The sequence below is a fragment of the Telopea speciosissima genome, chromosome 1 (assembly GCF_018873765.1).
Source record: "Telopea speciosissima isolate NSW1024214 ecotype Mountain lineage chromosome 1, Tspe_v1, whole genome shotgun sequence".
Lineage (NCBI taxonomy): Eukaryota > Viridiplantae > Streptophyta > Magnoliopsida > Proteales > Proteaceae > Telopea > Telopea speciosissima.
Genome location: NC_057916.1, coordinates 59,787,434 through 59,809,785, shown reverse-complemented (window position 1 = coordinate 59,809,785; position 22,352 = coordinate 59,787,434). Strand labels below are relative to the sequence as shown.

Below are 22,352 nucleotides of genomic sequence, written 5' to 3'. Positions count from 1 at the left end.
CTGCCAACAAGATAAGGAAGCCCCAGGTTTGGAGTAAATGGGATATTTGCTTCCCCCCTCCCCCCAACTTTTTCGCATTCCCTTATATATGAAGTATCTAAAATACCCCCAAATTCACAATTGTGTTCCATTCAACTCTTCATACAATTATTGCTCCGCTGACCAGCACGCCTGCACGAACTACAGCTGAGTGTTTATACAAATTAGAATCCCAAAGACCGGAAGAAAACCAGTTTCCTAGTAAGGGGTAATGTCATGAAAAAATGCGTTTTAGGTCAAATAATATTGCATGAAGATTGTTAGTTATTAGAGCACCTAATACACAATTATTCAGCTGCACAAATACAACTACATTTTTTCATTAACAGAAAACTTACATCTGAATCACTATCAAAGAATTTATAACTACTAATTTGGGAAAATTCCCCCAAACATTAACTTGTAATTTCAGATTAACGTCTGGAAAAAAATATATATAATATACAAAGCTCTAATCCCTACCACCTCCGTCCTGCCCATATTTGTGTGGCATTCATAATAAATCCCTTTCAGCCATTCTACAAAAAATGGAAAGCAATTGGCAGTTCCTAGTGAAGCCTTGGTCACATGTCAGAGACTGACCACAGATATGCTTCTCTTTCTGTAGCATGCTTCTCATTCATCCTCTTGAAGTACTGCTTCTCAGTTCCTGGATCAAGACAGAAAAACAGAAAAAGGTCAACTTTGCAGCAATCTATAACAGAAATCACATGATGCAAAATTCAAAGGCTAAATCAATGTAAAAATCCTGGCTCAAAGCATTTAGTTAAATATGCATACATGTGAGGGAGATGTTTCCTCATTTCAAGCCCATGGCAACATTATCTCTTTTTTTTATTTTTGGATAAATCCTTGGCAACATTAATCTTGAATAATTACTTTACCAACTTGCAATAGAAATTTTAAAAGGAGAATAATTTTAAAGGGAAAGAAATATTGCTATGAGTGGGAACTGTTACTGAGAAGCAATGAAATAAAACGAAGTATCTAAGATGCAGGTGGGAAGAAAGTCGGAAACAAACCATTACTGCGATCAACACCATCCCAATGTCGACCTGGTCTTATATCATAACGGTTCCGTGGGGCATCTATTCTTCTTATTATCCAGCTGTGACTCGGTATGTCCTGAGGAATTATAAATCCCGATTCTTTCATCTTCTCCTCATCACCCAAGTCTTCCAAAACTGGCTCTGACAATTTACGCTACAAAATTTTGAGAAGAAAATGAGAAACAAAAATCAATTCACATTCAAATTAGCTGGCACAAAAGTGCGTGAGCCATCAGATCATTTACCTTCACCAAATGAGCCATCGGATCTCCCCATCTTACCCTCTCCTTCAGCATCTTGTCAATTTCTGGATCATCCCTGCCAACAGAAACAAACTTATGAGATGGCTTTATACAAAAAGCGGAAGGGTTGGGGACATCTGAAATCTAGGTCATACTTTATTTGCAGCACTAGTTTATTCGTCCTTCACTATAAGAAAAAGGGTTTTTTTCACGTACCTCCCCTGAGGTATCACGTAATTACAAAAACATTCCTCAGTTTTAGAAAATTCTGCGTGCCCCCCTGAGGTTCTTAAAAGTTAACACATGCCCCCATTCCGTTAGTTTAGGACTAAAAATGTTAAAATCAAGAGGTAAAGTGACAAAAATGCCCGTGCAAGAAAAAAAAAAACCTGAATTCATCTTCCCCAAATCGTTTAGGGTTTGAAAAAAGCGAAGATGAGTTGCAACCTTAATCCCAGTGTAACTCTGAAACCCATTGTCCCCATTGCCACCCTTTGTTCTGCTTCGCTGAGAACTGCTTAAGGTTTTGTAGGTGGAGACATAGAGGCTACAAGAAGGGTTGCAACAATTAGTGCGAGGAAGAAGATGGTGGTTGTGGGCTGTGCAGGTGTGAAGAGGGTAGCAGAGGAGAACCCATCGAAGAAAGAGAAGGGAGGCTTTTGAGATTGCAGCAGTAGCAGCACACCAGCAGGGACTATCCGAGTCGCAGCGGTGACGAGGATGGACGAATGATACGGTGGTAGACGAAGAAGACGATGCCTTAATTTCAATTTCATGAATCGCAGTGGTGCCCCAAATTGTTTGGTTTGAAGGTAGATAACCTCACCAAACCCATTTTTTACCTCTCTGGTTGTAGTTTACCTTGGAGTTCAAAGAACATCAAAGAAGCATAGAAGACTTAAAACCGTAAAAAACCTATTCTTCCTAATAGCTACAGTTCCTTCGTTCCTCAAAAATCCTCCAACAGTTTCAATCCTACTTCCACCAACTCCTCTGTAACCTATTAAATTGGTAAAAATTGAAGACAAGTTATAAAACTTGCAGCTTTTTCTGTATGAGACAAGTTCAGAATGGGAAAAAGATGATACCCAGTTTATACGTTGAAGTAAATGAGTGACAGATGAGGGAGAAATTAATATAGCCCAATCCAAGAGGTCTTGACAAAATCACCCGAAAGCTGGTTGTTGCCGAGGTTGAGGATCTGTAGCGAAGAGCACGATACAAACGTCAAAGGGAAACCCCATAGAGTCTGTTCCCAGAGAGATCGGAAAGGACGTTCTGGAAGGTCGAGCACGGTGAGGTTGCCACAGCTGCCGAACTCGAGTGCGGAGAATTCACTTGGTAAGTTATACCTGCGACTCATCTTCCCTTTTTTCTTGCAAGGGTATTTTTGTCACTTTATCCCTTGATTTTAACACTGTTAGTCCTAAACTAACGGAATGGAGGCATGTGTAAACTTTTAAGAACCTCTGGGGGGCACACAGAATTTTCCAAAACTGAGGGATTTTTTTGTAATTACGTGATACCTCAGGAGGTACGTGAAAAAAACCTTAAGACAAAATACAGATCAATCTCAATCAACAGTAGATTCTACCTGGTCCTTGCAAACGGTTTGTCCTTTTCAAGTTCTAACTCACGCTGTCTTGCTTCAGCTTCCCGCTTTTGAGCCAAGCCTTTGCCCCACTCCAGCTGCTTTTCCTGACCAGGCACAAAAAAGAAGGATGAGCAAGTATCAATATGGAGGGTCAAGACATCAATTAGACCTATCAAAAAATATGTGGGGGTCAATCAGTGAAGTAGATTGTTGATGAATAACAGTACTTTGGGATAACTATCCACCTCCAAAAATTTATTATTATTTTTTTTTAAAAAGGAATTATGCAACAAACAATTTTCTGATATTTAAAATGATTTTTTTTGCAAAAATGATGCAATCCAGATATTGCCCTTCTTCTATCACATTAATAAAATAAACTAGATCAATAGCTAACTTGCAACCATGAGAACATAAACTACAGATGTGGTTATGCAATCAAGAGAGACCGTTTACAATGCTAGAGAATTACTAAAACATTGCTAGTGCTGCAACCCAACAAGTTTTTAGCAAGAAATTACAATTTCAACTTATTGACCATATTTCTAACAAGACATACACTCTTTTAAGCAGAATAAAGAGGTGTTAGATGGACTATTAAGTTCGACTCACAAGGATTAACAAAAAAGGACACCCGTTGATATGATGCTTTTGACTTGCAAGGATTGACAAAAAAGGATGCTTGCTAATATGACTTTATTTAATATAAGAAATCCAAATATGAACGTAATTTAATTATAAGTATCTAAACATAAAATATGAAGGGAATGGAACCTAGAATTAAAAGCATTCAAGCATATGGCGTATAACACCTAGAACTAACTTTATCTATTAAAAAAAAAACACAAGATGAACTAACTTAGACTCTCTACCTTCCTTTAAGGCGTGGCAAATTATAAATGATTCCTTCAACTGCTTAAACACACAACAAACACTTATTACAGGAGTAGAGTAATGAAAACTGATCATATGCTTCGCAATCAGAATGTTCACTTGCAGTTTCTCATCAGAAGCCTACTCTTACCTTGATCATTTTGACTAACTAGATCCATGGGGGTTTGTTGAGGAGTTGTGAAGGGTAATACATAGATGTTATGCTCACATATCAACCATCCAAGTAGTCTATCTACCAAAAACATAAACATCTTTGCCCTTGTCATATTCTTATCAACCAATATATGTTTATTCATTTTGTTCCTATTTTATGGGCTTCTAGCACCTGGGCAAAACGTGATCCTACAAAGCATAAAAGGTCAGCCTTAATTGCCATAATTATAACTCCAACTACCAAGTCAGTAAAGCCGAAACTCTAAGATAATAGGGGCTTAAGAACTAACAGATACATTCAAATTTAGCTACATTAGACAGCGATACAGTGGCGAGCATATACATTCAAATTCAGCTACATTAGACAGCTATCACAGTACCTTAAAAGGTCTATTCATTCTGTTAGCTTATCTTTAAAATGGGCCTCCCACTAGGACAATACCTGTTTCTACAATATATGCATAAGAAGATCCCAGCCTGAATTGGCATAACTGTAAAACAAACTACCAATTACCCAATTGATGGAACTAAAACTCTAGCTTAAATATCACAAGAGCTTAAGAATTAAGACTTTACATTCAACATTAGGCCCCAACACCCCCCCCCCCCCCAAAATAAAAAAAAATGAAAAAAAAGAAAGAAAGAAAGAAAAAGCTCTTTCTAGTGTCAGCACAGTGTAGAACCTCCAGAACATAGCAGCTAGTAGTCACTACTACTGGTCAACATCAAAAAATAACTAAGCAACTTTAGTATGATGTCTTGATAATACCTTTGGCTTTTCCTCTCCTTTCTGGGCTTTCAGGAATTCCTCCTTTGATATACGAGTGCCTGCAACAATGAGGTACAAACATGATCAATAAGTCATGATGCATTTAGAATTTAGTCAATCAGCATGATTCTCTTCCCTCCCCCCCTTTTTCCCCCCCTCTTATAGCATGACCTTGTAGCTGAAGTACTTTAAGAAGTTCAATAACACTAGACAAGGGCTATTTTCCCGACCTTTCAGTTTGTCACGATAAACTGGTTCTGCACCTGGGCCCCCTGAAGAAGGATCCATCTGTTTAAACCTGTGTGGATATAATCCAGTTACCATAAGAAACTATTGAATCAGAATTTGAACTGAAGGAAAAGCATCACATGAATATGAAGAACTATTTTTTTCTCTTTCATAAAGCGGCAAATACAAATTTGACGCAAAAAAGAATAGAGCCTCTGACTCATGCAGGCTTATTAATGTAAACCAATATCCAAATCAGAATAATCTAGCAGAGACTAGTTCAACAGAATAGCAGAAACAGAACAACAAAACCAGAATATGAAGGAAACTTCTACTTCAGAGCAGGATAATCAGAACAGACCCAATTTCCAGTCGAGTGGTCTATTTTGTCAGCAAAATAAGCCTGCAGAATTTGAGCAAACTCTGATAACAGAATAGGCAGCTTCAGAGGACTCCTAGTGCTACCAGGAGTAACTATAACAGATCTAAAACTAAAGTAATGGACCAGAAATTTCAGAAATCAGCAACAGAAATTCAGAGAGCAAATATGACAGAATTTCATGCCTTAGTTTAGAGCTAAAACAAAGTAGTGCTCAGAGACTTCTAACAACTTAACTGACCTAAAATGGAAAAAAGGGGTGCCACGGGTGAAGAACTAGCAGAAATCTGACTTGTGAACTTGAATAATGTAGAGAAATAGGAATAGGAAATCCACCAGGCACACTGCACGCCTGATAATCCACTCAAGCACAATACAGAATCCACAGTTGAACGTCAGAAAAACTGAGAGCTATATTCATCCAAATCGTGGGGTAGGCCTATGGCCTTTACATGTATTAATAACTTTAGTAAAACCAAAAACATTACTGACTTGGGAAAAACCAAAGTCTATCCTGAATTGAAAAGGAAAAGCAAAACAGAAACAAAACAACTAAAACTCTTCCAATCAATCAGCTAGATAGGACTGTCCTAAACTAAGACTCTGAATTAACTAACAAATAAAATAAAGGGGGAACGTGGCCCCTAAGAGGGCAGGATGCCCAATGAGAGCTCACACAGAAGCATCATGGGGGTGGGATTTCCACCTGTCATAGGGGGTGGGGCGGTCATTTCACCCCCCACTGTGTCTGGGTGTGGGCAGTACACTCCCCCCACAGAACTTTTCTACGAAAGTAAATTTCCTATTCCTAACTGTTACCAGCATTTTAGGCCCATTAAAGTGTCCAAATACAATGAAAACCCATTGGGCCAAAGGCCCAACACATATGTAACCCAACCCGGGCTTATTGCCACTTTCCTACTGACATAAATGAGCAAACACACCGAAGCTTTCGCTGCTTCTGTATAAATATCAATGCATCTGCAAGTTTGTGACACAAGAATAGTAAAATACAATAAAACAAAAATTATTTAGACTAGTATCAGTAACAGCCTTCCGGGAAAGTGGAAACAAAAATCAGAATCTGCATACACGAGACACTTAGTTATCAAAATAAACGTCTTCTTATTCTGAGCTGGTTCCATTCCAGTTTGGTAATGTTGCACAAATATTATACTTTGTTTTGCTTCAATGCTTCACACCGAAAAATAACAAATTTGATTGAAGAGAAGAAATATGAAATTATTAGAATCATGATCAATCATGTTGGGTGTATCACCACTTTGAAACTATGCTATAAGATATCCATTTCAGACCCGGTTTTGTTTTCCCTTTCTTTTAGCAATAATGATAACAAACAACAGTATTAAATATACCATGGAAAAGATTACCAAGTTCAATAGAAATAACACAAAGGAACACTTCCAAAGCCTCCAAAATTCACTTTTTTTGCCATATAAAAGTATTACCTTGCTGAATCCTCCCTTAATTTGGCAGTTTCTTCTCTAAAATCTTGGCGACTGACCAAACCAGCCTTTGGCCTCTCTTTCAAGGAAGATGAATCCTTCCTGCTTTTCCTGGGAGGAGAAAGGTCAGCCACCAATGAAGCACGAGATGCATCAACTTCTGGTATGTGCCGATGAATCCGTCGAGGTGGAGAGAGATCAGGTGATTCAGATCTCTCAGAATCCTTCCTTCTTTTCCTAGGGGGAGAAAGGCCCATCTCTAGAGAAACCCTGGAAGATTTGTTATCTAGTGAACCACGATGCATTCGTCGAGGAGGAGATAGATCAGATGATTCTGATTTCCCTGGATCCTTCCTGCTTCTCCTTGGTGGAGAAAGGTCTGCATTCTTATTTGGAATTCCTTGGGGAGAAGGGTCAGGCAAGTCAGATCTCTCAGAATTCTTTGTTTCATATTCTGAGAATGTCCTAGAGCTGGAGCGACGAGGTGGGGATAAATCACGATGGGGTTTTTCAGACTTCATTGGATTGGGTTCAGCTTCCACTGACGGTGTGTCATAGCGTCTCTGCCGCCTCCATGGCAGTGATAAATCAGAAACTTCTTGACGAGAACCGTCAGATTTCAGTTTGGGTTCTGGAGATGGCGAGTCATAACACCGCCTCTGCCGCCTTGACGGTGATAAATCAGAAACTTCTTGACCAGAAACTTCAGGTTTCAGTTTGGGTTCTGGAGATGACGAGTCATACCGTCTCCACTTCCGCCTTGGTGTTGATAAATCAGAAACTTCATCACCACCTGCAGGCTTCTGTTCAGGTTCTGGCGATGGCATATCGTATTGTCTCTGCTGCCGTTGCCATGGACGTGACAACTCAGGGCTTTCATTGGCAGAATCTGCAGGTTTCTGATTGGGTTCTGGTGAAGGTGTGTCGTATCGAGCCCTTAGTCGACGAGGTGGAGAGATATCAACCTTTTCTTTATCAAAATTCGATTGTTTGGGGGCATCAGAAATCGAGACCCAACCACTTCCATCCTCGGAAATTGCATTGTAGGATCGCCGAGCTCGAATTTGCTCCAGTCTCTTCATGCGCTTCACCTCAATGTCTTCCTCAACTTGGGGCTTCGCTTCATCTGTTAAAAAAACCACAGCATGGATTCTCAATCGAAGAAGCCAAAAAAGCTTTTAATTTCAATTTCTTTTTCGATTTTTTCGAATTCCATACCTGCGGAATCATCCTCGTCTTCCTCTTCATCAAGTTTTAGTGGTTTTTGCCACACAGGGTCTTCATCCACAACAAGAATGCCGCCCATCGAAGCTGCTTTCGGCTTCTCCTTCTTCCTCTTCTTCTTTTTCTTCTCATCTTCATTACTGCTTTGGTATTTCTTGAGATACTCTTTTAGAGAAGTTGAAGCTGAAGTAGAAGCTGCCATTATTATGTACTTCACAACCTACGGAGTTTCTGATAATTACAGAGAAGAAGAATCAATATTCATTGCTGAGGTTAAGCATAAACGAAAGAACAGGGTACCATACATAAACTAATATATATTCATTGCAGAGAAGGATAATCAACATTTGTTGCTAAGGTTAAGCATATATGACAACTTTGAGAACCAAACATAAACCAAATCAATCTAAAAAGGTGCTAACGAGTATGAAAATTCTCGAAGGAAAAATCGAATACATGTTCCACTCTAATTCAGGTTCAGCTAGGGTTTTAATTTTCAGATTCAAAGTAGGAAAACAGAAACAGAAGGGCACATAGCTTACAGGAATTCAAAGTCGATAATGTCTGATGATGGCTACAGAAGTACAGATCAATGTAGATTGACGACACCTGGATAGGAAATTCCTCGACAAATACCTAGAAAACGGAAAAAGTAGGGAATTTTGCTATTGAACGATATACTCTTTAGGTGTTTGTAAGTTTGCAGGATAGAAATGGAGCCTAAGTTCACATTCACCATTCAACGAAGAGCTGTGCGATGCAGTCCTTGTCTTTGACAGCTTCAAGAGGGAGAGGGTTCTCTGAGCAAGCAGCATAGGGAGTGCACCGATGAGGAGTGACCATAGTTAGAAAGTTCGGAACGGTAATAAAACAGGTACGAATACATACTACAGTTAAACGGACTAGACGGTAATAATATTATTCAAAAAATTCAACGCAATAAAATGCGTACGGCAATGACACGGTACATGTTTAATATACCTACACCATAAGCAGAAGTACAGGCATATATTCACTATGCAAGAGACATGGACATCACCTAATAAAGAGAATAATAGCATGTAGACTATGATTTTATCAAAAGGAAGCCTCACAACTGAAATAAACACAATATAATGGCTGAATACTATTCTCAATCAGAGTCAACCCCTCCCTAATAGAATGGATCAGATATCTCTATTACCCTACTTTTTTCCCCTGTTCTCATTTTTTTGTTCTTTGATTAGATATCCAAACATCCAACACTGGTTAATTTGACTTGTAAAGGAAAAAATTCTCATACACAACTCAGTTAATCTCCATTGTGAGAACCTAGTGATAGAAAAGTGTGCTACAAATGCAGCAAAAAAAAAACAAGAAAAGCAGTCAACCAACCCCAATACTTCTCACAGACAAATAAATAGCCAAAGTTGCATTTATATGGCTAAAATAATCAAATAAAGCTTTCAAGTAGGAATCCAGAGAACCATTGAATACATCCAAACTCAAGCTTGCAAATATCATATGGATTTATAACTTAATGACTAATAACTAGAGACACGATGAGACCAAATCCCCCCTTCCCAATCCCGTTGTTCCAATTCCCTTTTTCCCTCAAAAGATATAGAAATGATGGTGTTCTTTTGAGCTTGTATGTTGTAATTTGTAAGACATCCCTAATCAATCTGAACTAGAACATCTGATCAGACTAATGAAAGCAACAAAAAAAAAATTGTCATGAAAGATTATTAGTGGCTACTATTATAGTATTATCCACCTCAATACCACATTCATGATACACCGTAACACCGCAATACCACATTCAATCATTAGTCAAAGCTAATTGTTTGGATCACCTATTTCAGAAATCAAATGATAAAATAGAGGATAGATCGCCTAATTGTAGTTACAAATAATAAAATAGATACACTGAGTCCGATCAAAGGCCTACTCTGGTATTCAAGTTACTAGCTACCAAACATCTATATATATATATATATAAAAGGCCGTACCCAGTGCACAAGGCTCTATCAAGGCTCTATCTATCTATCTATCTATCTATTGGTCGCTTAAGGGAAGAAAGGTTACAGGCTTGGTCACTTGAAGGGAAGAAGGGTTACGTCGCTCAAAGTGAAGAAGGGTTACGTCACTCGAAGGGAAGAAGGGTTACAGAGGCTTGTCCCTCGAAGGGAAAAATGACTGTAGCTGAGCTCAAAGGGAAGAACAATTTCAGCAGCAAAGAAGGGTTTGCAATTTTGGGTGGTTTCGCGAAAGGGGTAGGCGAAGCCGCAAGGGTATCAGTGTTTGGGGATCATTTTTTTAAACGTAAAAATCTGTGAAAAATACATGTTTAAATACACGCTTTTTTTTCCGACTCTTTGGAAGTGTATGTAAAAATACGTATTATTCAGCTAAAAATATTAAATATGGGAATGCAAATTATACGTGTATAATTCACATATTTATTAGCTAAGCCCTTAGTTAGTAAGTTCAGGAATGGCAATGAAACAGGTATGGATACGTGCGGCAATTAAATGGACCAGACGGCAATAATACTTCTCAAAAATCCGGCGCAATAAAACGTGTACGACAATTATACGGTATGTGTTTAATACGGTCGGTCTATAAACAAAAATATGGGCATATATTCACTACTATAAAGATATATACCGGAGATTATACACCAAACCAAATGGGAAATTATATGTGAAGTATCTTAGATTGATTGACAATTCAGGGCACAATTTAAACTGATTCCAGCTAACAACAATCAACAGTACACAGTAAGGTATGGCACCGTTTGATAACCTTTCTGCTGTTTTTGTGCTGAGAAACAACAAAAACAGTTTTTTACGTTCTGTGCTGAGAAACAGTCTTTGTAGCGTTTGATAAACCTGTTCTGGACAGAACACAATTGGAACACCAATGGTGTTTGATAAAATCTGTTTCTGAAAACAGATTCTTATACTGTTACCAATAATTACAGAATTGCCCTACTACTTATGTAAATGACATTAAGCTTTCATCAGATTAGAACTCAAAATCATATTTAGACCATTACAATCAATATTTCTAAAATTTAATAATGCATTTGTCTTTACGAATGTAATTTAGCTAATAAAAATTAATGACGGCATTAAAGTTTTACAGTCTAATAAAAGAGATTGCAAAGTAACATGTCCAAATATGCCCAGACGGGGTTCTATAATTGCCATCTTTGATTAAAATTTGTAGTTAATTATGCAATCAATAAGAATTTTCATTTTCCTTTCTTAATTACTTTCACTTTTCCTTGTTTCCCTTTACTTTGCAACCAGACCATGCCTAAGTAAAATGATTAAAAAATTGAAGTGAAAAATAAACTTGGATTCAAGCTTTGTTGGTGCAGTAAATAAGTAAGAGTGCAAGGATTAAAGAACTGGAATAATGGAAGAACATAACTGCCAAAAAAGAGCTACAAGGAATGGATTTGTTTTCTTATTCTTCTTTTTGGTCGTTTCTGTTCTCTGTCTGTTGTAATGACTGATATACTAATGGATTCTCTGATTTGTTTTCTAACCAGTAACCAAAGTAAGGAATATATCAGAGAGATTGATGGGCTCTCATTTATAACTATATCAGGAAAGAGTACTGTGAGGGAGAGAATGAGAGAAATTGAGACAGTGATATTTCATGGCTAAGCTCTCAAAGTGTGAGATCTTGGTGCATCTGATGAAGTAGTCCAAGACTCCAAGAATGGCCAAAGCGTAACCTTGCTTGCAGGGTTCCGAAGATGTTTTGTTTCATGATTGCCTCTTATTTTGAGGAAGACTCACAATGAAGGATAAAATGATTATTCTAATTATAGGGTCAATAATTTTAGGATGATGGCTGATTTGAATCTGCCCAGCTCCTTTGTTTACTTTCTCCCATGAGTGTGTAAGTAAGAATTTCAGTGAAGCATATATACCATAGGTAACCACATCTATGTTAAATTTGGCAGGCTATATAAATATAAGCACTGCTAAGTCCTGTGTTACAAACTTCAAACTACGAAGACCTGAAGTGTGTTTACACCCATGTTTCCTTTTCCCCAAGGCTGTTCTAGGATTAAAACCCTGATTTGTATCATTTCCTTTGTGGAAGTGTGGAACTCAAAACTAATAGCAGAGCTGCTTGAAATCTACTGTGTTGATCTATAATTATAACAACCCTTGTCCTCTGCAGGATTCTCTTTCCCCACTTTGGTCTGATAACCAGTCTCCATGACCAGAAAAGTGAAGCTCATAGGGGAACTCTTAAAGTGAAATCTGTCCAACCATTAGATTTGTACTAAACTACCTATGTACAACTACAGCAGAGATTGGAGCTAGCTGGAACAGATATGCATCAGATCTTATAACTTCATAACAGAAAACCCAACACTCATCCCATGTCAATTATGATTAAATAAAACCAAACGCAATGCTGGAGAGCAAAATTCTCAGTCTCCATCAATCCCTTTCTAAATTTTTTTCCCTGCAATTTCTTATTCACTATTGTAGATAACCTAGAATGAGACACAACTACAAATTTATTGGGTTAGAGTACAAGTCAAAACTAAACATATAAGCATAATCCAAGCCTATCAATCTACTAGCCGTTCAAAGAATAACCAAGATAACCATAATCAGACAGTGGCAACTGCTTTGCAACATGTATAAGCCAACCATCCTCCCCCAGCCCCCGAATCCCGGAGCACCTCTCGGTGGAAGAGGTAAGGGTAGAGAAGAAGCTTAACAGAGTAAAACAACAAATGAAAATCCAGTTCATGATCACCGAAAGATAGAAAAACCACCTTCAAGGAACAAAGATAAATCTCTCACTATTATTTATTTTTTAAATACAAATCGGTATTTCTAACTTGCTAAATGCCAACAACTTCAGATCTCTTAACAATCTAGAAGAGTTCCAATATAACCAAAGCTCAAACCCTAAAATAAAAACCTATGAAATACACTATTTCCTGCTTCGATTTTCATTCAGCCAGAGACCGATTATTCTAGGGTTTACTGAACCAGGGACCATGAACGAGAGAGAAAGAGGTTTTATGGGGCGAGTGTTGTAGAGAAGGAGTACCTGGATGGTGGAGGGACAGCTGGGTGTTTTTCTCTTTGAGAGATAGAGAGAGATTTATCTGGCACACTTCTTTGATTTTGTTTCAAGCAACACAAAAGCACCTCAAACTTGTTTCTTGTTTTCTGTTTTTGACCCATAAATTTTTATTTCTATTTCTAGAAACAGTAGAAACACAATTCAGTGGGTTTTCTGGGTTTTCTGGGGTTCAGAATGTGATTTCTTCCATCTGGTCCCGTTGTCATCATCGCCGAGAGTGGTGACAAAAATTTAGTCTACAACCAACTTCGGTTCTCTTGAACTTTAGTTGGAGCTTGATAACCTTTCTGCTGTTTCACAGAAACAGCAGAAACAGTTTTTTCCGTTTCTGTGCTGAGAAACAGCTTTTGTAGCGTTTGGTAAACCTGTTCTGGAATACAATTGGAACAGTAATGGTGTTTGATAAAATCTAGTAAAGTTTGAATATAGAATTTGTGAATGAAAGTTGTTGGGAAGGGTATATGTATTCTTTAAGGAAAGATACTGCTACAACCTCCAATATGGAGCCTCTACCTACAGTGCAATTTGCGGAAAGACAATTCCTCTTTAAAAGCACGATACTGCTACAACCTCCAATATGGAGCACACAGCCCTCAAATATCAATTGCTCAAATGCCGCTTGTAACAACACAATTCAAGCCAGATTATCACAATTAACTTTAAGAAAGTGATAGACCTCACCTAAGGCAGGATGCCTTCACAATTCAAGCCAGACCATCAGCCAAAACAGGTTTTGAAAATATAACCCAGGACAACAGCAACTGGGGGCTTCAAGGGGAACTTCAGCAGATGAAAACAGCACGTTTAATGAAGCTGGATGATCTCAGATGTGCCCAGAAAATAAAAAATCAGAAAGGGGATTAATCACAAAAGAAGAGAAAGAGAGAGATAGAGAGAGACCGATTATTCAAGGGAAGTTGGCTCTACAGCCATTAAACAGAGCATCCATGGAAGTTGGCAAAAGAAACAAAAATTGCTAAACCCACAAAAATTACAAACCTTAAAACCACATCTTTGGGTTGCAGAACCAACATTCACAAAAGAAGAGAAAAGAGAGATACAGAGAGACACCGATTATTCAACGGAGCCTATTTTAGGGTTCGATCATTCCTGCAACCCAAACCAAAGAAACTCTAAAATCAGTTTGATTAATCAATAAGAACACCAGCAATCGCAGCAGGTCATCAATTTAATTTTTTATTAAAGAGTTGTTGATGTTTTCCCTCTTCTCAATAGCAGTAACCTATCGTTACGGCCACTCCAGCTTCGTCATTCCAGCTACTCAAACCAAAGAATTTCTAAAATATAAACCCTAGAATCAAAACCTTAACAAATAAACTATTTCTTGCAATTGATTTTCATACCACCATTATTCTAGGGGTTTCTGAATCAATGACCATGAACGAGAGAGACACAGAGAGATAGAGAGGTTTTTTTATGGGGCCAGTGTTGCAGAGATTACAGAGTACCTGGACGGTGGACGTAGAATAGCGGTTAGCTCCGGTTGGGACAGCAGCGGTGAGAACGATGTTCAAGCTGTAGAAGACGATGAGAATGGAGTGAGAGCTTGCTGGTTTTTCCCCTCCAGGCTCGTGAGGACGAGAAGAGACTATAGGTCGAATGAAGGAAAACCATTTTTCCACCAAAAAAATATCTGGTTTTTTACAAATGCCCCCCTTGAAAAGATCCATTTGTCCAAATGCACCTCTATAATTTTTCTAATTGCAAATTCTCCTTACTTTCAAAAGAGTGTAGCACTTTGGTCCAATCTGTTAGTTTAGAAGATTAGACATTAGTTTTCGGGAATCTAATGACCAAAATGCCTTTATGACAAAAACCCACCAAAAGTAAAGAATAAAGTGACCAAATTGTCCTCATCTCCCCCAAATCGTTTAGGGTTTGAAACTTAAAATCATACCCTAAACCATTTGGGGAAGATGAACATGTTTCTTTGAGTTAGTTTGGGTTTTACATTCTAGTTAGGAGCCTTAGTTTCAGAACTTTAAATATGGGTATGCTTGGTAATCGGTAAACAAATTTGGATTAGAGAAAGTTTTAAGTTGTTTGTTGTCGTGTGCTTGTGTGTCGCAAGTTGCACACCTGGCCAACAAGTCCCTTTCCCCTTCTCCTCTTTGATAAGATTTTCCTTCTCTCTTTCCTTATTCTCCCTTCTTATTCCTGGTATTCAGTTATTTCTTCTTCTCTTCCTTTCTTTTCTGTATTTTCTGCTATTACTGAACCAGCAGAGATTTGATCCATCTCTCTCATCCCTAGCCCTTTTTGTCCCAAATTCGGTGTGGTGATATCTACCCCTAGGCCGACCCCAAATTCTAGAGTATTGATCCCACATCTTCCCCTATGATGGAATATTCAACCATAGGTCAAATTTGATCTCTGTTTTACCCCCTTGCTTGGTTTCAGCAGTCCATTATCTCCTTTATAGTTGTTGGCGTGTGTATTCAAGAGACCTTGTCGATACCCACTTTCCCTTGAGATAGCAGAACCAGCTGAAGCATATAGAAGGAGTTTTCTTCTTCAAAGATGTTGGATTTCAGCCATTGCTGGTCGTCCAAGGTTGAAGACGACCCCCCTTAAGACTCCAAACTCGTCCTCGATCAGAGAAAGAGAAACATCTCCCTTTATGAGATTGATTATAGTAGCTAGAGCCAAATAGATTCATTGATTTTAGGTTTCATCTTCCCAAAATGGTTTAGGGTTCAATTTTCAGTTTCAAACCCTAAACAATTTGAGGAAGATGAGGGCAATTTGGTCACTTTACTCTTTAATTTTGGTGGGTTTTTGTCACAAGGGCATTTTGGTCATTAGATTCCCTAAAACTAACTTCTAACCTCCCTTGGTGTTTGCCTTTTTTTGATGATATTGTTTTGGTATATGAAACAAAAGTACGGGTAAACGCCAAGTTGGAATTATGGATATCAATTTTGTTGTCTAAAGGTTTTAAGATTAGTAGAACAAAAACATAGTATATGCTGTGTAACTTAAGTAACAATAAGACAGATAATGAGGTGGTAAAGATTGATGAGAGGTAAATACCGCATAGTGATTGTTTTAGCTATCTGGGCTCCATCATGAATAAAAAAGGGAAATAGAGGATGATGCTACGCAGAATTAAAATGGATGGATGAAGTGGAGGGGTGCATCTGGAGTGTTTTGTGGTCAACGTATTCCTTTAAAACTTCAAGACAAATTTTATAGGACAGTCATACGACTGGCAATGCTGTATGAGCTGAATGTTGGGCAATAAAGAAACGTCATATAAATAAACTAAGTGTAGATGAGATGAGGATGTTGGATTGATGTATGGTAAAACTACAGAAGGATAAAATAAGGAATTATCATATTATAACCAACTTAGGAGTAGCTCTGACATATGATAAGTTGTAAAAAAAAATCGTTTGAGGTGACATGGACATGTGCAACAAAGGCCTTTAGACACTCCGGTACGGAGGAGTGATTTGATATAAATTGAAGGAGCTAAAAGGACCAAGGGTTGACCTAAAATGACTTTGGGGGAAGTGGTGAGCAAAGATATGCATAGCTGAGACCTTGTAACAAGTATGGCTTGGAATAGAGCTGACTAGATTCTGGAGGGTAAGGATCCATGTGTATGTACAAAGGATGGATTTCACACCTTCAGAGTACACCCACCACTTAGCTCTGATTGCTATCGGAGGAGAGCATGTGAAAGTTGTCTTTCGGGAGTCACCACCTAGATAAGGGTTTAGGACCCGTAAGGTTTCCCCCTTTCAGTGGAGAGAATGACTCTAAAGGATAAAGCAAAGAGGTTGTCCAAATCTCTAGGTAGGTTCAAGGTTAAATGCTAGGAAGGTTTACGCACTCAACCCTGTCCGACCGAAGGCCAGTAATGCAGAAGTCGACCTCGAACCAGGGAAACCAACGGGAGATCGATTGCAGCCAGGATCGATAAAATGAAAAGAAATAATTAAAAACTGTAAACCTTTTTTTTTTTTTTTTTTTTTTTTTTTTTTTAATTTCTAGTTTTCTGTTATATATGAAGAAGAACATAAAAGGATAAGAAGAAGAAGAAAGGGAAATAGAAGAGAAGAGGGGGGGGTAGGGGGATGGTTCTCTTAGCGTTAGTCTCTCATCCACAACTATGCTAACTGTTGAAATGTGGAATTTCTCCCATAACCGATGGCAACAAAGCCTAAAAATTATTTTCTGCAAATTTGATCCTTCTTTACAATAGGGGGCCTATTAATAGCTTAGGCAAGGTTACAAAATAGAAGGTAGAAAATAGAAAGTTTCGAAAATAGAAACTGACTGAAAATCAAAAGTAGGAAATAGAAACTATTAAACCTAGTAACTAGTGACTATGGCAACTCATTGAAAATAGAAACTAACTAGAATTAGAAATTACTAAGGCTTTATATTTCAGCCTTCTAAAACAAAAAGGAATGAAAAAATAGAAACTAAATAAATTAGAAACTATTAGGCAACTATAAAATCTGTTTTGTCTTGCTATCTTTAGTGGGGCCCATAGAATCTCAATTATTTGCTTGGACTTCCTTCTCCATTCAAGGCATATGGATCATAACACTGTTCACGTGAACAGTAGCTCGAACATAGCTTTTTTTTGTGGAAATAGTTCGGGCTGCCTTGAGTGATGCTCCATCGAACCAACAAAAATTTGCAACATAATTAGAACTGGCTGCCTCTCACAGCAGTCGAATCCACAACCAGTTGGGCTGGTTTGGGGCTTGTTCCTGCGAGTACATATGGACTTGTGATTTACATCAACTAATCTCCTTCTATTTGGACCATTCCTGAATTGTATACTAGCATGTATAGTAAAACATTAAATCTAACCTTGATCTAGGTATCTATGTTGGAAACTAGTAAACTATGTGAAAAAGGAAAAACTATATAAAGAGGGGGGGACCGAACATGAGCATAACTTTGTCAAGCTGCCTACGTACCCTTAATTATGATCATAACATAATTAATGTTAAACATTGTGTGTGTGTGTGTGTGTGTGTATGAAAAGGTGGACCAAACTTGAATATCAAGCTGCCTACATACCCCCAGTGGGGATCAGGTTGAAAGTAGTTCCAATAAAAACAGATGAATATGTGGAAAGGTGGACCGAACTTGGACGTTACTTTGCCAAGCTGCCTAAGTATCCTTGTTAGGTATCAGGTCGAACGTTGTTCTAATAAAAATAGATGAATATGTGGAAAGGTGGACCAAACTTGGACATAACTTTGCCAAGCTGCCTACGTACCTTTGATAGGGATTAGGTCGAACGTAGTTCCAAGTGGATGATTTATGGTCTTTGAATTGAATATCTATTCATGGCAAATGGAATCCCATGCAATTGATTGGGTGTCAATCGGACTTCCATAGAAGAAGATTCCATTTTGAGGGCCTAGATTGGCCGATGGAATCTACGGGGCTCAGAGTGCTTAGTATGATGTGCCACACCACCTCGGGGGTTGGGGCACAAAAGGGAGCACCCTCGTCGAAAAGAAATATTTTTTAATACTATTCATTGAAAATTTTCCATTAAAACAATGTGAAAAAGGTTATTTTTGAAAAAGATTAAAAAGTCTGTACACGATGCAATTAACTAATTTAAAAATTAATTAATTAAAAATAAATATTTATTAAATAAATGAAAAGGGGTGGGAAATATAAAAATACTTTTTGGGCTCAAAAGAGAGTGCAGGCTGATTCTATAAAGTTCCCACACTTCTGTTATGCTCTAAGCAGAATTCCGGTCCCCAGGGGTATTGGGTATTTCCTATTTCTGGTCTTTTCTAGCTTTTTTTTAATTTTTCCAGAGTCTCCTTTTTGTTTTAAATTTTTCTTTGGAATTTTCCAGGTTCTCTAAACTATGTTTTTCAAATTAAATGGGATGCTATTTATAGGGAAAAAACTTTGGTTTTTGCGTTGGCACATGTTAACATCATGCACCATTTCGAAAAGGTCTTTCTGAGTTCTATCCAATGATGTAAAGATCAACCACAAATTTGTCCAAGCACAGTCAAAACTGTGCCCAAAGCGGGAGACCCACAAAATATTTTTTTAATGAAATAATGGCCATATTGTGTCATCTTCGCTGTAGTTCGGGAAAAGTGAACACTTTTTTTTTAGACCCGAATATTATCTGGGACCCCAGGGAAGCCCCTAAATTTTATTCATGAGAAGTGAAAAAATAAAGAATACAAGAGGGGGGCATACTCGCCTTAACCCAACATGAAAGGATTAAATCTCTCAAACACTCCACCAAGTACTAGCCCAATCCAAGGACCCAATGATAGAAAGAACCAACAACCATAACATCTATTTTCTATGGACCGATAGACCCAATCGGTCTTCCCTAATAATACACTGAAGAGCCATTAGAAGATCCTCTCCAGTCTAAAACAAAGAGTTAGAAGCAGATTCACAGGCATGATTTGCTAACCAATCCGCCGCTATATTACTTTCTCGAAAAGAGAAAGAGATGAGAGAGCGAAGGGCATCATAGAGATGGAGCAACTCCTAAAACAAATACCAGCAGGACTAGATATTACAAGTCTTCCATGTGATGAAACTAACAGTTGTAGAGGAGTCTGATAAACATAGATCTGCACACAACTTCAACCCATCCCTAAGCGCTCTTAATTCAGCCACCGCATTAGTGCAATCACCATAAAAGTTAGAGAAGGCCGTAATCACATTCCCATCACTGGCTCTAATAATTCCACCACCACCCCCAAACCTGGATTTCCTTTGCAAGCACCATTCACGTTGAGCTTCACTGAGTTAAAAGGCAGGCACCAATAAACAGGGGTAGGGGGATTCCGTTTGATTGCAGAGGGAACTAACTCAAAAAAATCAATAATAAGTTGCTCTCTTAAGAGGGGGAACTTGTTTAAATTTTACACGGTAAGGTAACTCACATACCCAGTTCTTAGCCTTCTCCATTATTGTAGATGTCGTACGACGATTTTCTCCATGTCTTCTATTATTCCTTTTCCGCCATAGTTCCCACACAATAATAGAAGGAATTAAACCTGTAACATATTGACATAACCCCTTGACAGTTGCATTATTTTTCCAAAATAAAATTCTGCTCTTATGCCTTGAGTTGGCACCAACTCCATAACAAACAACCTAGCAAAGAAAGTCCATACCTTAGCTGTCGTTCCACCCGTAACTAAACAATGGGAAGCCAAATCTCTTCTCGGTTTCCCACAACAAACACATTTAGAAGCTAGCGGAATACCAATGGACATTAATGAGTTATCTGTTGGAATATTACCATTAAGGAGCTACCAAGTGAAGAAAGCAATTTTGGGAGGCATAGATTGGTACCAAATCCAGTGAGCATAAGACACTGTAGGAGAGTGCCGTCTAACTTCATTCCAAGCCGACTTGGATGAAAACACACCATTACTGGTAGGATTCCACACCAATCTATCCAAGTTGTTTGAAAGGGAGAAATTGCCTTGAAGTATACTTTCTCGCACCTCTAGAAAATCAATTTGATCTAACATAGCTTGGTCCCACACCCCTTCGTTATTGAGGACATCCCTAACATGAATGGAGAGACCCACTTGAAGTGCCCCATCCACAAAGTCAATCAGAGGGTCTCTCTCAAGCCTGTTATCCAACCAAAAGTTGATATCGCCATCATCAATCAACCATCTAGATCTTGCAAGTATCAACTCCTTGAGTTCCAGAGCCCTCCATGATTTCGAACCAGCAGACCTCATCCCTGCCAACACAATGTGCTCATTCTTAAGGAACTTTCCTTTAAAAAGGAAGACCAGAGAGACTGTTCAGAGATGATACGCCACAACTCCTTCAACGTAAGCGAGAGACCAACATCCTCTATCTGTCTAATTCCAAGCCCTCCTTCATTCAGAGGCATACAAACCTTCTACCATCGAACCCAATGATGCTGCTTGCCCCATTTTGAATGATCCCATAGAAAATCAGCACATATACTATAAAACTTCACCATAACCGATTTGGAAAAATCCGATGTGGACAGCATATGAATAGGTATAGAAAAAGGACATGCTTCAGCAGAATAATTCTACCCCCAATTGAAAGGCCCACCACTTTCTGATTTTCGCTAATAAATCATTAAAGAAGTAAATCTTGAGTTTCTTCGTATATAAGGGTGCCCCCAAATAAGTAATTGGAAGAGTAGTCTTAACAAAATCTGTAGTCACCCCCACCAAATGGGCCCTAGCCTCCGAAGTCTTGGCGCTCATTACATAACAACTTTTCTGTCTATTCACAAATTGACAAAAAAAAACTCTTTATATCTACCAATAAATCCCAAAATTTGTTTCAATGATTTATTAAGCTTCTTAGTGAAAATAATAGTATCATTTGCAAACAGGCTATGAGAAATACCTGAACATCATCGAGGAAGCTGATAGTAGGCCGCTCAGGGAAAAAAAAATCACATAGAAAAAGTGAACATTGAACAATGCTTCTTGGATAACAATGTTCGAATTATACCAAGGGCAAACCGATCATTTCTATCGTTTGATATTTAGGAGCAGTGTCAGACTCATTTCCTCATCATTTGGAGTGTCCTCAATGGTGACAAAATAATGTAAGACTAGAACCAGAATAGGTCTAATCCCAGGCAGGATCAAATAGAAAACCCTCCAATAAACAAAAAATCATATGAGGAAACCAAGAGAACAATGAGAATTCAAATGAGAGAACAATTTCCTTGGTTGTAGTAACAAATAAAAACCCACAAATTTGTAACTTATTGAAGAAACAATGATCTAGATGTGGTAATCTTCAAGAAATCGATGTGACAATCAGTTGCACAGCAGCTTGTAGCACTTTTGAGATCGATTCAAAAATCGATGGAAGGGGATGGGGGGATGGAATGAGCATCTCACCCTAGGCCTCTCACCTATCCTATCTCAAGATTTTAACATTGCATAAACAACTTTTCTATTCATTCAAATTCGTATACAGTGCTGACCTCCCTTACAAACTTATATAGAAGACTCAAAGAAAGACTTAGACATTAAACAGGAAAAGCTTAACCCAATCCTTGACTAATAAGGTAACTTAAATTGACTAGGAAAGTGTAATAATAAAGGAAATAAACTCAAAACAAAACTCTAACTAAACGAATGAAGTAAATCCTATTTTCCTAATTTCTACCCATATTTTAGGCTCATTAAACTGGCCAA

At 38.2% G+C, this 22,352-nt stretch overlaps 1 protein-coding gene and 1 long non-coding RNA gene across 3 annotated transcripts; both read right to left on the bottom strand.

The window, feature by feature from the left end:
- Positions 1 to 361: 361 nt before the first annotated feature.
- LOC122640971 (BUD13 homolog) lies at positions 362 to 8,294 on the bottom strand. Of its 2 annotated transcripts, XM_043834284.1 has the most exons (9): positions 8,032 to 8,294; positions 6,817 to 7,939; positions 4,971 to 5,038; positions 4,741 to 4,799; positions 2,925 to 3,028; positions 1,334 to 1,406; positions 1,062 to 1,242; positions 570 to 688; positions 362 to 536 (listed from the first exon to the last, which is right to left on the bottom strand). In XM_043834284.1, the coding sequence occupies exons 1-8, from the start codon at positions 8,237 to 8,239 to the stop codon at positions 603 to 605; spliced, it is 1,902 nt and encodes a 633-aa protein (XP_043690219.1). In that variant the 5' UTR covers positions 8,240 to 8,294; the 3' UTR covers positions 362 to 536; positions 570 to 602. The 2 variants fall into 2 exon arrangements, with proteins under 2 accessions (XP_043690219.1, XP_043690210.1); XM_043834275.1 differs by having other exon boundaries at positions 362 to 688.
- Positions 8,295 to 8,979: 685 nt separating this feature from the next.
- LOC122647004 lies at positions 8,980 to 21,235 on the bottom strand. Its single transcript, XR_006330774.1, has 3 exons — positions 21,225 to 21,235; positions 18,001 to 18,006; positions 8,980 to 9,163 (listed from the first exon to the last, which is right to left on the bottom strand). It is a non-coding gene; the product is annotated as an uncharacterized LOC122647004 (long non-coding RNA).
- Between the last annotated feature and the right edge of the window lie 1,117 nt (positions 21,236 to 22,352).

What these genes read in the sequence shown, in the direction of transcription:
- LOC122640971 (XM_043834275.1), bottom strand. Translation starts at nt 8,239, where the DNA reads ATGGCAGCTTCTACTTCAGCTTCAACTTCTCTAAAAGAGTATCTCAAG. An exon ending in AAGGAGAGGAAAAGCCAAAG is followed by an intron (nt 3,029 to 4,740) that starts GTATTATCAAGA and finishes GTGCCTGGTCAG; the next exon opens with GAAAAGCAGCTGGAGTGGGG. An exon ending in TGGTGTTGATCGCAGTAATG is followed by an intron (nt 689 to 1,061) that starts GTTTGTTTCCGA and finishes GTCTTGATCCAG; the next exon opens with GAACTGAGAAGCAGTACTTC.